General features: G+C 40.9%; 2 protein-coding genes and 1 long non-coding RNA gene across 7 annotated transcripts in view; all 3 read right to left on the bottom strand.

The window, feature by feature from the left end:
• srfb (serum response factor b) overlaps window positions 1–1964 on the bottom strand; it is a 34221-nt gene extending 32257 nt beyond the window's left edge. For 2 of the 5 annotated variants that reach the window (XM_028007293.1, XM_028007294.1), the window contains exon 1: window positions 1061–1963. In XM_028007293.1, the coding sequence (XP_027863094.1) occupies window positions 1061–1696 (636 nt within the window). In that variant the 5' untranslated portion in view covers window positions 1697–1963. Of the gene's footprint in view, window positions 1–1060 lie in introns of all 5 variants that reach the window. The other 3 variants (XM_028007295.1, XM_028007297.1, XM_028007296.1) reach the window with 3 other exon arrangements.
• A 3917-nt stretch (window positions 1965–5881) lies between these two features.
• The window catches only part of ptk7b (protein tyrosine kinase 7b), an 82279-nt gene continuing 72807 nt past the window's right edge, over window positions 5882–15353 (bottom strand). The window contains exons 14-20 of the mRNA XM_028006773.1: window positions 13653–13853; window positions 12211–12369; window positions 11896–12128; window positions 11730–11810; window positions 9400–9551; window positions 8064–8242; window positions 5882–7956 (exon numbers count right to left, since the gene is read on the bottom strand). Of these exons, the coding sequence (XP_027862574.1) occupies window positions 7796–7956; window positions 8064–8242; window positions 9400–9551; window positions 11730–11810; window positions 11896–12128; window positions 12211–12369; window positions 13653–13853 (1166 nt within the window). The 3' untranslated portion in view covers window positions 5882–7795. The remainder of the gene's footprint in view (window positions 7957–8063; window positions 8243–9399; window positions 9552–11729; window positions 11811–11895; window positions 12129–12210; window positions 12370–13652; window positions 13854–15353) is intronic.
• Window positions 9631–11720, bottom strand: LOC114137916 (uncharacterized). The gene is made up of 2 exons (XR_003594133.1): window positions 11553–11720; window positions 9631–11447 (listed from the first exon to the last, which is right to left on the bottom strand). It is a non-coding gene; the product is annotated as an uncharacterized LOC114137916 (long non-coding RNA).

Genomic DNA, 15353 nt, shown 5'->3' with positions numbered 1-15353 from the left:
CATCAGGATATTTGGAAATCTGAGAGTCTGTGTGTGTGTTAGTTGGGGGGGTGAGGCATGGTCACAAATAGAACTGTCATTGGCTCAAACCTATTTACAGCCCTTTGCTCTGACTTCCTTGCACCCACTGAGTCACATTGTGGTACAACTGTTTCGTCACAAGAAATGGACTGATCTGCTCCTGTGAATAAACTCTATTATAACTTTAAGCGTTCCTTCTTTATCAGATTTTTCACCTTGTCATATTACAACTACAAACTTAATTGTGTTTTATTGGGATTTTATGTGATAACCCAACACAAAATTATGAATCAATGTGAGGTGGAAGAAACATGTTTTTCCAAACTGTTAAAATTCTATGAAATCAGGCCTTCATTTATATTCACTTTACTCTGATACCCCTAAAATAAAGTCAGAGATAATGTTGAGACATTTCAAACAGGTTTGGGTTACATAACCATACTTAAAATGTTGGACAAATCACAAACACTGTTCAATCCATTGTCGGAAATGAGGATGAGTGTGGCAAAACCGCAAACCTTCCAAGATATGGCCATCCACCTAAATTAACCAATCTTCAGAGAAGCATCCAAAAGGCCAGCAGTAACTCTGGAGGAGTTGCAAAGTTCCACAGTTCATGTGGGGGAATCTATCAGTGCAGAAGTTGTAATAGAAAGATGTGTAGGGCACACAGGAAACGTGACCCAAGTTGAACTTTCTGGCCTACATGCAGAAAAACGACACTGCACATCACCCTGAACACATGGTGGGAAAGCATCATGCATTTCTAACTCTAGTCTCAATTAGAATTGACCCAAAAATGGCCTACTCAAAGTGCAGACATAAATTCATTAAAACTTAAGTTGATTTGCAAAAGTTAGTGGAGACACACTTCACTTTTCCTCATCTTGACACTTCTACACTACTTTAATTTAGTCAATTACGTTAACCCCAACAAAATGCATGAAGTTAACCCTGGTATGTGTGAAACCTGAAAAATTGGCAAAGCACTGCAGAGGTCGGCTGGGACAATAAACACAAAACACTTTTAACACCTCACCTTTTTCATAATGCCCGTCTTCCTCTTGCTGAACGTGGTGTAGCGTCTCAACTTGTTATCGATAAATTCCATCTTTATTTTTACCCGCCCACGTGTCTTCTTCCCCGGCTTCGCCCCGGCAACTCCTCCGGTCACCATGCCGTACCCTCCGGGGGGTACTCCCAGCTCCTGTCCCGCCGCCGCCCCTTCCATCTCCCCCCTTTCCCTCTTCACCCCTCTCCTGCTGTCCCCGAGTGAACCCACCGGGTCATCCTCGTCTCCAGAGTCCGAATCATTATCCGAGCCGCTGCATAGAGGAGCACTATCCCGGTCCGGGTCGAAGCGGGCTCCATGGGGCATCACCACCCCGGGGTTTAACCCCACAATGCCTCCTTGGACGGCAGTCTGCAGGGGGTTCAACCCGGCCCCGTTCCCCGGTCTTGCCCCTCTAGAACCCCCTGGCCCGTTTGCCCCCAGCATCCCGGCAGCCTCTCTCTCCCCCTGTCGCCCCGCAGCTCCGCCGCTCTCACCGACCCCCGGTAAGGCTTGACCAGTTCGGACCAAAACGGGACGAATCCCCGGCCCGTGTGCCGTAGCAGTCCTGCCCGATGCCGACCCGTTTCCAGATGGTGCCGATCCGACCTGGCTAGGTAACATTATATTCACAGAAGCGAGTCTCTGAACGCCAGCCAGAGAAGCTGGAGCGTGTCGAACCGTGAGGGGCTGTTAAAGCGCATACACGTCCGGGCCAGTAACTGTAAACACACCGGGCCAGATGACAGATTGCGGAGTCCAGGAAATAACCGATACAAACTTTACAAACTGATGCTGCCCCCAAGACCCGTAAACCCCGGCTCAGTTAGGCTCACCCTCCTCCTCTATTTCCAAAACTCCGAGCACTTTCTCAAAAAGGAAAGCGCGAAGAACGCCTCACGAACGATTCCGCCGAGTCAGATAGTCCGCTCTACGTTTAAAAAAGAAACGATTCAAACCTATCGATTCGTGCACATATATCACCATTCACTTATACTTGATTAAAATCTCCATATATCCCTGATCCAGAAGCGAAAACAACCACCTAGCTTAAAAATACCGCATTTAAGAGCGGAGTGATACCAGAACGGGGGACTACTTCCCTCCTTATAAAGAGATACGTTTCCTTATTTGGTGCTGTCTCTCCTTATTTGGTGAGTCACAGCGTCTCTCGTCGATTGGCTGAGGATTATCTGAATAGCGCTGTGATTGGTCGATGAGAAACACTCATTAGAATAAATACCAACATGGTTGAGCTAATGTCAACGTCACCGTGGAAAAGCAGGGACACCAAAATAATGCAAATAGAGTAAATAATAATAATAAAAAAAACAACTTTGCATTTCGAGTGGGTGTTACAAAGTAAACTCCGACCTAGAAAACATCTTAACTAGAAATGTTTTCATGCAAAACTTGGCTTTAGCTGAGACCACAGCAATGCTACTAAAAAGTTCTCAAAGAAGATGGCTCTTCAAGCAGAGCTGTTGCCAGTTATCTTTAATAGGGAGTTTAGTGGGAGGATGAAGTTTTTTCATTAAGGTGTAGTGATAACTACAGTCTTGAGAGGATTATGAAGCAAATATCTCAGGTGACATAAACATAGGGTAGAGTTTGTGCTTCTGTGACTATAACCAAATGTTCTGCTTGACAACCTGATCAGTAATGCAAGTATTTAATAAAATAGTAGTACTTCGGATGATATAAACAGCTTTTCAACAGAGTGATCAGACAGTTTACTTTATATAGTCAGAAATTACATAAAATGTGACCCAAGCAGCAAAAAAAGACTAACCTTCAAGTTTTGTTTTTTTAATAATTACACAGTTGCACAGTGGACAATTGTAAGCACTGTGGGGATTTGAATCCAGTCTGGCAACATGGAGTTTGCATATTCTCCCAGTGCATACATAGGATCCTTCTGGGTATTGCAGCTTCCTCACGGTCCAGAAAGATGGCTGTTAGGTTAACTGGTTCTAAATTATGACTGCATGACTTGTTTGTCCTGTGTATCTCCGTGTTGCCCTTCGATGGCCTGGCAACCTGACCAGGATGGACCCTGCCTCTCACCCAACACCAACGGCGGGTATAAACAATGGATTAATGGAATTCAGTTGCTCTCTGAGGCCCTCTGCTGGTGGCCTTGAGATCCTGAATATTTTCTCAGTTTGTTGACACAGACTGAAATTGATGCTGTGCAAGTCTAGAGCCACTCCTTGATTCTTTTCATTTTGATTCCAGGAAAACCAAATCTGATTGCTGAAGGTAGTCATGAGAAGGACACTCCTTATGCTATGCTCAGATATAGTTTTGATTAGTTAAGTCACTGACCTTTAAGAGGTAAAAAAAAAGAAAAGAAAAAAGAACATGAACTCATACAATCTGCAAATCAACTGAAATACCAGGCGTAACACTGTTGACATTAGCTAAGCTATAATTTTGAATTTGTACAGACCTTTCCAAACAGTTATAAAATACATCTAAACTCAACTGAAAGACAATGCATTTCTCTGAGTCTGTGTTTTGATACATTCAATTAGTTTTCCCTCTTCTTATGTAGTTTCTTTTCTTTAACATACCAAAACTCCAAGGAAATAGCTCTTTGGTAAAAGAGATGATGCAAAAAAATAACTTGTTTTGAACCCGTTTAAATCTTGTTCATATTTCCAATACAAATAGCAAAAGAAAGAAGAAAGTCTTTGCCTGCGCAAAAGGTTGTTAATACAGCGCCATTGTGCTACAATCTTATGACCTTGCTGCAAATGCATTTAAATGATTCCTTGCTTGTGGACATTACAGAAAAATGCCCAGAACCTGGAATTGAACCAGGTCCAGCTGCATTGAGGACTGCAGCCTCTGAGGATGGTGGATCTCCTTTACCACTTTACATGTTTGTTTTCATGTACTCGTGTTGGTTAATATGCAACGTCCCTTATGAAATAAATTCAAATTGGCCCACAGCATCACAGATCCTCCACCTTACAGAACGGTAGTCATTAACTTCACCTGAAGTGTTTGCTGCTCTATAAACTCAATTTTAGTCTTCAATTAATGCTTAATTACAATTATTAGTCAGAGGAACAAATAATCGTATCAAAACTATTTCTAAATTAATGCATGTACTTACAATAAAAGCTTTGATTTTGATGCTGCAATAAAATATTTAATTATTTTTACTTTTTTTTTTTTTACACTTTTTTACCAGGGATACCACTAAATGTTGCTTGCATTATGCATTCCAACATATAGTAAATTTTTTAGAGTACAAAATATGCACCACAAAATTCCCTTAAGGCAATCAAATAGCTCAAAAGATACTCTTTATATAAGTAGTATTAATCGGTTAGAATCAACATCTTATAGTCACACCCAGATGCAAAGATTAGACTAAATTACTTTTTATCAGATATTACTGACAGTCGCCAAAACCTGTGTGTCTAATATTTAAGTGTCAGTATCTGCCCTTTAGTTTTCGTCCTTGTAACCACTGAATGCAAGAATCCAGGTTGCCAGGACAACTAAAACAAGCAGCGTTAACTAAGTGCATTACAATTAGTCATGACTTTATGAATAGACACTTTAAAAAATGTCCTCAAAAAAAAAAATGTTGCTAGAGAAAAATTGGCCAAGAGGCTTCAGTGGTTAAGGTATTGATTCTCCTCCCACTTCCTTCTCCCAACAGGCAGGTTAGAACAGATGCTTTATTACATTTCTGACAGGCTCTCTCTCAAGAGCTGCTGGATATATATTCACTTATTGCGACATCAGCTCAGAGAAAACAGATGGACTGTAGTTTGATACGAGCTGGAACCTGATTCATACACAAACCTTAATTATTATATACTCAAAACTATGAGCATGACTAATTCACACCTGTCTCAAACATTTGGCATGAAGTTAGTCAATAATTGAGAAAACAATCAACAGTAATATAAAACTACTAAACTATTATTAAATTATTAAACTATGTATGAGATCAGTGGACTGATCTGATCTGTTGTATTGTGCTATAAAAATAGTTTTACTTCTGTACTAAAATCCCCAAAGTTTTAGGTCGACTAGTCCTGAGCCACGATAGGCCAGGCAGAAACTTAAAAATCCAACCTTTGTCCATCTAAGAAACAACATAGCAACACCCTGACAACTCTCTTCAGTGTGGAGGCTGTTACTGGAAGAAGGCTCAAAGTTAGCTATTATAAAACATCAGTGAAGTGTAAAACCGAAGCCAAAGAAAATACACAAGGTGAAAGAAGTTATCCATTACCTGAGAAACGACCACATTGTTAGTCATGCAGAGTCATGGCGGTCATTGCCTAAGAGGCAGGGAACACCCTGGACAGATCGCTAGGTAATCACGATGCAACATACAGGATAAACAACCATACACACTAATGGTAATAAACTGTGCACTTCTTCCCAGATTGTTTGTAATCCTGCATCTCCTCTTCTGCACATCTGAATTCCCTCACCAGCTGTTATCCACCTCTGCAGAAGCCTGCTAATGAGCCTGGAGCAGAGGTGCATCTAAACGCAACAGGATTGCTCTCCAGGACTGGAATTGGGAACCTCTGAACTAAATCAACAAAGTTTTTGCTTTTTCTTTCCACACAAAGATACTTCCTGTATATGGTTTACATGCTCCATAAATAATAGAAAGTGTGTTTGTTTAAAAAGAAAACACGAGAAAAAGTCTGCAGATGCAAATGTTTTTCCACTCCTGTTCTGCCCCGGATACTGCTAAAAATAAGTTTCGGTATTTTTCATAGTTTGAATTCTGCAAACCGTAATAGTTAAAACAAAAAAACTCACATCGAGTAAAAACACTGTGCACCTTTATTGACAGCAGCATGTATACTTTTGAATATATCTGATTACTGTGAACATTTGCTCAAGCAGAGTAAAAAAAAAAAAAACAAGAGGTCTAGGTTTGAGTGCCTAGCATTCATAAAAACAAAACATAAAAAGCTCATAAACAAAGGCCTTTGTATTTGATTAGATCATGTAAAAAATGGGGAGACTGTTAGGATAATCCTTCATTTTCTAGGCACTTAAATGAGCCCAGGTGACCTGCAGTCAGCATTTTTGACCTCCTGTGTGCCGACTGTTGGCATATTCTGTTAGGATGCACACCGAGATGGACCATGGGAAAACAAAAGTAGCATAAAAATGTTATGGAAGTACCAATTATAAACAATTAAAAAGAAAACAGGACCTTCATCATAAATAAACAGGTACCTGTGCATCCTTCTACACAAAGAAACATGGTGTCCTCTCAAGTGAAGTTAGTGCATGGCTTCTACGTTATGGTGTGGTTATTGTCTGGTGTGATGATCGACTGATTAAAAACAAAAACAGAAAAATAAAAAGATAGAAAATATGATTGGACCTCTGTGGATGTTACACTGCACATTTAACATGGTGATGGGTTGAATCCCTGCAACTGTTGACATCGTTGGTGAGACAAAAAGCACCTCGAAGTTGACACAACAACATATATTCGTCCTTTTGATATAAATTCTTGGCTAAAAATGTTTGTTTCAGTTTGTTCCTGAAGTGTAGCCAGATGATGTTTTAAACTAGAAGCGTAACAGACTGTGACCCTTCATGCAAGCTTGGTTAGGCCTCTTCTTTTATCCACGTATGTCTGAGCGAAAGGAGTTCGGCATCAGCACTTGTCCACTCAAAGATTACAGGAGCAGATTAAATATTTAAGACAGGGTTCCTACACGTAATTTATTTAAAAAACATTTCCAGACTCAACCTTCCTCAGTCCTCTATGCTCTTTTTTGAAATATGGAAAACAAATGTTCAGCTTGAAACAATGGCCGGTATTTCTACAGTATGGCAAGATTTAATTTGATAACCTGGGAAAAAGAAAAACTGGAAGGAAGGATAAAAGTGAGAGGAGGTGGGAAGGACAAGGAAGGAATGGAATAAAAAGGGAAGGAAGATAAGAGAGGGACAATTAAGGAGGAGGGAATCAAGAAAAGAAGGACATCAGGAAGAAATGTGGAGAAAAATCATCAGGAAAGAAAAGAGGAACAAAGGAGGGAAGAAAAGGAGAGACGCACAAAAATTATAGACGCAAATAAGGATGGAAGGACATAAGAAAAAACGGATTGAACAAAAAGGGCAAAATGAAGGAATAAAGGTAGGACACAAGGAAGAACAAATGTAAGCAGGAGAGGAAAGAAAAAGGGACTAAAGAAAAGTTGCATTTAGACAATGGGAGAGGAAATTTTTCTACTCTTTTCCTGCTTTTCTTTTAAAATCAATTCCAGACCTTCTTAGCCTGTTTTGTAACCATTAAAATATGAAACATTTTAAATTGAAGAAGCCAGATCTCCTTCCACAGATGATCCCCTAGTTTCAGGAAAAATCTCCACTGATCAGAACAGAGCGTTGTTCCTATCATCCCCACAAGGTGGCAGTGGACAGCTAGGTTGAGTGTGTGATGTGGGTTCGAGGCACTGAGGTTGTGAGCTGCTGCAGACGGACTGTGGAGACTCATATATGCTGCAGCTAAGGCCGAACTCGTCCATCATCGCGCTTCCATTGATTTAGCAAAAGTCTAGTTCCCACCCTCAACTGAAATAAAAAATTTTTAAAAGTCCTCTCTTCAAACCTCTTCCCTGAAATGAGTGAGACTAGTAATCCAGCATTTGTGCCTCAGAGGGACAAAGGGTCAGAAGTTCTGGTTCCCTCCTCAGTTTGTGGACGGTTCTCTCAGACTTTGCTGTCAGAGGGCTGATCTCCCAGGGCGTTGACGATGTCGGTGAAGGAGGGACGCTCTTTGAGGCCGGGCACCCAGCAGCGGACCATGAGCTTGTAAATTTTGGAGGGGCATCCATCCGGTGCGGGAAGCTTCAGTTTTCCCATCTTCAGACCTGCAGCAAAAACATCACAAGATTTCTATGTTAAAATTAAAGACAAAGAACCACATTTCTCCATCTATTTAACAAAAAAAAAACTTGAAGAAAGAAATCAGCCCTACCTTCCAGAACCTCGTCATCGCTCAGTTTGTCGTGCGGCATTTCTCCCAGACTGAAAACTTCCCACATCAGCACTCCAAAGGCCCACACATCGGACTTGGTGGAGTAATCGTCCTCGAACACGGACTCTGTTGGCAGCCAGCGCAAAGGGATCCACGCCTGTCTGTAGTGGTAATACTCACTGCACACAGAAACATAAAACATGAGACACAAATTCAATTCAAACAGTGAGATTAGGTCAGGAGTTTATGTTGTCAACTTAAAAAACAAAAAAAAAAAAAACAGAATCCACTGGGTGTGCACTGGATGTTGCCACTGTTCTTCTCATGGTGGGAGCATGTTGGAGGTCTGTTACGTTAGTTTTGATTTGTTATTTTTGTAGATTTTTGTTCATTTTTAGTACTTTGCTGTGCAGCTACAAGATTTTTGGTATTACTTTTTTACTTTTGGTCAGTTTTTATAATACAAAAGAAGTTCAAACCATGTTTTCCATCGATCATAATGGGGAAGGATCGTATCCCGTAGTCAAACGTCTCGCTGTTCGGCTTTCCAATCATACAGCCAGACAGATTTAAAAAGGAGCAGCAAAAGCAAATGGGCATGATTAGCAGAACTTGCTACCAACTGATGTCAAACTATGATACAGCAACAGTCTTCAGTCAGAGTTCTCTTCAGATTCATTGCAAGACTGACTGCTACTAGAGGTCCTTTCTGCCCACAGCATGACCATCCACAACAACTCTGATGATCCTTGTATGCTGAGTTACGACAACATTTAATTTCTCTTTGGGTTAAATAAATTATTTGTGAATTTAGTTTTTCCTGCAGACAGTTCCACACTAAACAAGAATGGTAAGCTATGAAAGGTCCTTCCTAAAAAGGAGGCTGCATTCACAAAAATAATGGAAAGTTTAGTGGAAGGAAAAATATGGTAGAAAACAGTGCACACACAGCATAGATAACAGCTGCGTTGAGAGGATTTTGAAGCAAAGTCAACTGAAGAGTTTTAAGGAGACGTGGACTGTGGTTGAGGTCAGAGCTTCAGGAATCACCACACTCAGACATTTCAGGGAGAAGATGGGACACATTCATTGAATTTCCTTGTGTTAAGTCACTTCAGAAATGTTACCTGGGCTAAGGAAAAAAAATGTTTTTTGTAAATCAAGATTCCAGAATCTGGAGGAATGGCCTTGATCCAGAATTGGGTACATATACTATACATTGCATGGAGACACTTTTCAATTGGTTGATCTTCCTTTACGTATACAATCCATTTTTTTCTATTTAGTTACTGAAACAACTATAAGCTGCAGCTGTATAACTGTGTTTGTAACAGACCTGTTGTAGACGTCTTTGCTGAGGCTCAGTGAAGACACTTTGATCCGTCTCTGACTGTTGATCAGACAGTTCCTGGCAGCAAGGTCTTTGTGAACGAAGCGGTGGTTGGACAGATGCTCCATGCCGCGAGCCACCTGGGCACAGATGGAGACCTGGAGAGAAAAAAAGACGAAGGAGAAGAGCAGCGTAAAGTGACTTTCATAAAACATTCAAAGTGGAACAGACACATAATCATAGTTGCACTTCTTTTTTAATGAACACATTAAAATACTCACAGAAGGTTATAGACCTGAAATATCATTTTTGTCTTAAACTGACTAATTTCAAAAGTTGCAACAGGCAAAAACAAACAAAAAGACATCTTCAGTGTTTTATTTATCTCTAAATAAAATATTTTATTACGTTTTGGTGTCAGAAAGTCTATAAACCTCAGCACTGCTGATAAATAACATAATTCTCCTTTTTTTTACCGTTTCTGAAGACAAATCATTATATTCCAATATTGCTTTCAGTCTTTAGAGACATATTTGTATAAAACTGAATATGAACTACCGTATAAGATGTTATGAAAGACTGTCTGGCACAGTGAAGCCCAGTGGCCTGATTTTGTGAGCAGGAATTTGATTATTTTGTCCATTATAGGGAGGGAATAGTTTCAAACAATATCATTAGTTTTCCTTCTGACAACACAAATGAAGATGCAGACCCAGAAGTAAAAAAGAAAAATCCTGAAGTAAAAAACAAATGAAGTTTAAATGAGTTAATGTTTATCTGGTAGTCATTTAAAAACCATAATAGTTTTGGCTTGATTTTAAAAAAATATCTAGTTTTGATGCGGCAAACAAAGCAAAAGTTACAACTGTAACTACGGTCCTATGAATCCCGGATGACTGAGGCAGTGCTTAAAGCACTGAATGATCACTCTTGCGCATGCACAGGTCGAGTATCTTATACCAACATGGTCATGTGTGACCCCCAGTGACACCGGTAAATCTATATAGTCACATGACAATGACAGCTCAGTCCCTTAATCTTCTCGTGAAACACAATGATTCCGAGGGACCGAGCGCTCTGGTGGTCATCCGGGATTCATACAACCGTAGTTACAGTCGTAACTTTCGTTCTATTTCATCCCTACTGACCGCCAGAGGTGGTGCTTAGAGCACTGGATGACGATTACCAACAGAGTCCTGAGGAATCACACACAGAAAAGAAACCACCCCAAAAACTGGAGGGGCACAGAGTGGCTCGAAGATGATGAGGCCACCTTAGGGAGAAACGCCAGAACCAGCTGGGTTCCAACGGCAACAGGACTCTTAGACAACGCATGTTGTTCACCCACTCGCTTCGCCAAAGCCATGGTGAGGAGAAAAGCTGTCTTTTGACAAACACTCGAGGCTCACCTCTGCCAGGGGTTCAAACAGAGGAGCTTGCAGGGTAGCAAGGACAAGAGAGAGGTCCCACACAGGCACGACAGAGTGTGTGGGAGGGTGCAAACATCGGGCACCTCTCAGAAACAAAGAAACATCCTTATTACAGCCTATTGTCTCTCCACTCACCACCGTATGCCAACAAGAGATGGCAGCAACATAAACTTTCAGAGTGGATGGAGACTGACCCTGAGAAAGCAGTGCTTGAAGGAAGGTTAAAATAACAGAAATAGGACAGTGTACAGGATCCTCATGTCTAGCATCACACCAGCTGCTAAAAACCTTCCACTTATGGGTGTACACCAGTCCTGTGGAAGGGGTCCTGGAATTAGTCATCATATGTCCGATGTCTCCATCATACTCTGAGAAGGAAACACCCCGTAGCGGCCAAACCCAGAGTTGGAGGCGACTGGGATTGGGATGCAGGATCCCACCCCCCAACTGCGAGAGAAGGTCCTGTGACAGAAGAGGCATTGGAGAGCTGCAACAGAGCCTGCGCAGCAGTGGAAACCAGGTTCTTCCTGGCCACAGGGGGGCCACTAGAAGGACCTGATGCCCCTCCTGAAGGACTCCCAGGAGGGCGAGATGATCCTCGCAGCTCCGACTGTAGTCTTGAGGCTACCAGTGACAAGCAAATAATCAAATGTCTTACCACCTGTTCAACCAAAGTGAGAAGACGAAAAGAGACTGAGCCGTTATTGTCACATGACTATATAGACTTACCGGTATCACCGGGGGTCACACGTGACCATGTTGGTATAAGATATTCGACCAGTACATGCGCAAGAGTAATCATTCAGTGCTTTAAGCACTGCCTCTGGCGGTCAGTAGGGATGAAATGGAACAGAATTTTCAAAAATTATGCAGCTTTAGAGTAAAATTAAAACCTTCAGGACTTACTTTTGTCTTGGTGCTGATTGGCTGGGACTTCATCTTGTCATCTTTGCTTTTGGAAATTTTCAGGAACTGCTTCAGATCTCCCTGTTATGAGAAAAAAAGCAAAAACCGTATAAAATAAAGAAGTTGAAACGTGTTTATTTCTTTGTTTCAGTTCCTGTGTGTGTACCAGGTCGTAGTACTCTAGGATCATGTAGTGCGGCTCCGCCTCTCTGCAGAGGCCCAGCAGTCGCACCACGTTGGGGTGGTTCAGCTTGGCAAACATTTCGGCTTCACGGCGGAAGTTGCTCTGCAGCTGCTCGTCCCTGGACTGCAGCGACTTCACCAGAACCACCGCCTCCACCTCGCTCTCTTCAATACCCTTCGCTTTGGACAGCAATACCTCACCAAACTCCCCTTTACCTGAGCAAACATTCACCAAACACATCAGAACAGACGGACAAAAAAACCCCAAACAAAACTAACAATAATAGGATTAAACTACCGAGTGTTGTGATGGTTTGGAGGTTTGCACGGGGAAAGTGGAGCTTATCGCTGGCATGGCTGTGGCGTTTCTCAGTTGTAGCGACCGTGCCCATGTTGGTGAGTGTCACTTCCTCCTGGATCTCCGCCGTGGTGTGGCCATTTTGCTGAACAGCACCTCCTGAAGAAAACAACGCACATCCACAAAAGGTCAAAGATCACAGACAAAAAGAACAACCGATAATGATTAAAATTCACATATTTACACGACCAATATCTCCACTCGGATGAATCCTCTGGTATTTTTTACCTGCAATACCCATACCTAACACAAGATGGCAACAAATATCCAGACTGTTAGAAACATTTTCAGCATGAGAAAGCAGGGAAAGAGAACCAACCATATAAAAGGAGTTTATAATTATTGGTAGGAATAGTAAAAATATGTAAAAAGTCTCTACTTCAATTCATCTTTTACTGCAGCAGGATAACCTCACATTAAATCCAATGTCTAATTTGAGGACATTAATTTAAAAAAAAAAACTAACTGTGTTTAGTAAAATCTTTGATCACCTATTAATTGTACTGATGACCTATTAGGGTATAATGTATGAATGGGTGACTTTATAATCAAGTCCATTATGAAGTAAATAACTTGTGCTATTTACTGTGATAACAACAAAAGGTAAAAAGTTATACAGATTAATTAGCATCAGTATCATCTTTCGACAAAATAAAATACTACTCTGACTAATAGCCATTAATAAATAGGCTGCTTTACTACAATTGCACTGTTGACCATAGATAATTTCTATAAGTCATATTTTTAGATATATTCATTTATTTGATGCCGATTTTGCACCCAACATTGGGGAACAAATTAGTCCAAACAATGGAAGTAAAAATCTCAACCATAATGTCAGTTGTGGGATTTTGAATACATCAATTAAAAGTTATTGTTGTCCCAATAAATCTGACATCTTATTTCCTTTTTCCCCACAACAAATAGTACAATAATTGCCCATCTCTAGTATGACAGGACAACAAAATCCAAATTCTTGTGGCTGCTGTTGAAAATGGGAAAGACATGAGGAAATGCACTTTACATAAGGAAGTGATGATTCTCATAAGTCAGAAAATAACTTAAAGTAAAGTAACAAAAACGACAAACATGTCTGGACGATGACTGCATTGGTTTTGTCAACATGCACTGAGAAGGCTGGTAAAAGAGGCAACCATTAGACACTATCGTTATGCCAACTTGTTCACAAAGCATTCTAGGAAAAAGCTGTTTCTTTCCTACCATCACAAAAAGTAAATCTGAAAAATGTGCTAAAGATTGTAACTAGAGCTGAATAGTTTGGCAAGATTAAGTTTAACTTTTTAAGCCTTGGGTCTTTTTAATCACCAAAGGCCTTAGGAAGCTTGTTGGCATGTTCGTGTAATCCAGAGATTGTTTCCTACCATTGAGACACTCCATCTCTGGCTCTTCTCCATCCTGGCCCTTCTGCAGTCTCTTGGTGTTGCGTCTCTTCTTGCAGTAGAACATCAGTCCCAGAACCACAATGATGTAGGCCACGGCTGCCCCCACAGAAAGTCCGATGGTTTGGATCATCTTATACGGAGCCTTGTCATCCTCAACGTCATCTTGGTAAGGAGGTTTGTCTGCAGGACACAGAACGGTTATGATGCTTGATATTGAAAGCACATAATGACAGGGTCGTTTCTAGCTTTGAGGGAGCCCAAAGCGAGATGCTGTCTGGGGCCCCTAGTTTATCAAACTAGAATGAAGGGATTTGCTACCACTTAACTGGTCCACAAAAATGCAAAATTTATTACACTTTACAAGCAAAACAGGCTACAATTAAAATGTACAATTAAAATCTTGGGGTAAATTAAACTGATAAAAGAAAAACAGTAATCCTCTTCATGGCAATTAAAAAATAAGACAGATTTTGAGTTTTTATCGACAATTCTATGGCAGCACAGACTGTTCATTCACATGCGACATATTCATAACGTAAACTCTAAAGATGAGTTTATGACGAACAGATGCTTGCCAGTAAAATTATTACCTGCGGCTAGCTAGAGGGACAAAAAATTTGCTAACAAAATAAAAAAAGAAACGTTGCACCTCCACACATCCAGTTCACATCGCCAATAAATGCGTCACCTTTCCGTTTTCCTTTTCTTCCATTTTTTTGGGCCACTAAAATTCTTTGAGACGCCATTTGTCTGGTTTACCTTTCTCGCTGACTGGAAAGATTAGTAGCTGTAAATCAGTCCTGTTGTACATGTCAGCGGTCTCAATAAAGAATCAGTCAAAGTTAATATTTACAGTTTATTCAATTTATAAAGTCTGAGGAAGAGTTGCTGGATATTCGTGGTCCTATTATACTACTAAACTATGACAAATGGAAAAAAATTTAAGACTCAGAATGAATAAGAAACTTGTGTTGCACCAAGCTTTTTTTTTTTGTCATTTTAAGATTTAATTTGTCTGCAAAATTTGCAGATCTAAAAGAAATGAAGAAATTGTGCATTTGCCTCAATTCAGTCATATTTACCTCACTGTAGAATTAAGATTGGGGGTCACACAAAATCATGCAAAGGGCTGCAAATGGCTTCCGGGCTACATTTTGTACACCCCTGGCCTATAGCAAAAATGACCCTGCATGTTGCAGAATGTTTGGATGCCTTTAGCAAACATGAGAAACTGGTACAAGATTGTTTAGAGATTTAAAAAGTCTGACCAACTGTCTGAAAGATGCAACAATCGCATGTTCTACAGAAGCAAACATCAAGTCATTCACCGCTTAAAAGGTTAAAATGATCAGGTTACTGTTGTGGTTTAGCTGGGCGGCTTTGTCACGCCAACCCAGACTAACGACTAAATTAAATCATCTCTCTCTCTCTCTCTCTGAAATCCTTCTGTTCAAGTAAAGTGCAAGCGTGTGACTGTAATTTTCAGCTTTTATCGGCCTCAGAGTGCAAAGCTTTATTAGATCCAGCATCAACCCGAGCCCATCACCCTGTCAGTCGTGGCGTCAGAGACGTGGGGCAGGTTATTAACCTGTCGCCATGGGTGACGGACAGACGGGTGGAGGTTTAATTAATGCCTCCTCTCTGCTCCTGTGATTGTGGCTCACCGCTCCACCTGGGCAC

Source organism: Xiphophorus couchianus, chromosome 22 (genome assembly GCF_001444195.1).
Source record: "Xiphophorus couchianus chromosome 22, X_couchianus-1.0, whole genome shotgun sequence".
Taxonomy (NCBI): domain Eukaryota; kingdom Metazoa; phylum Chordata; class Actinopteri; order Cyprinodontiformes; family Poeciliidae; genus Xiphophorus; species Xiphophorus couchianus.
This window is presented reverse-complemented; position numbering and strand designations above follow the sequence as displayed.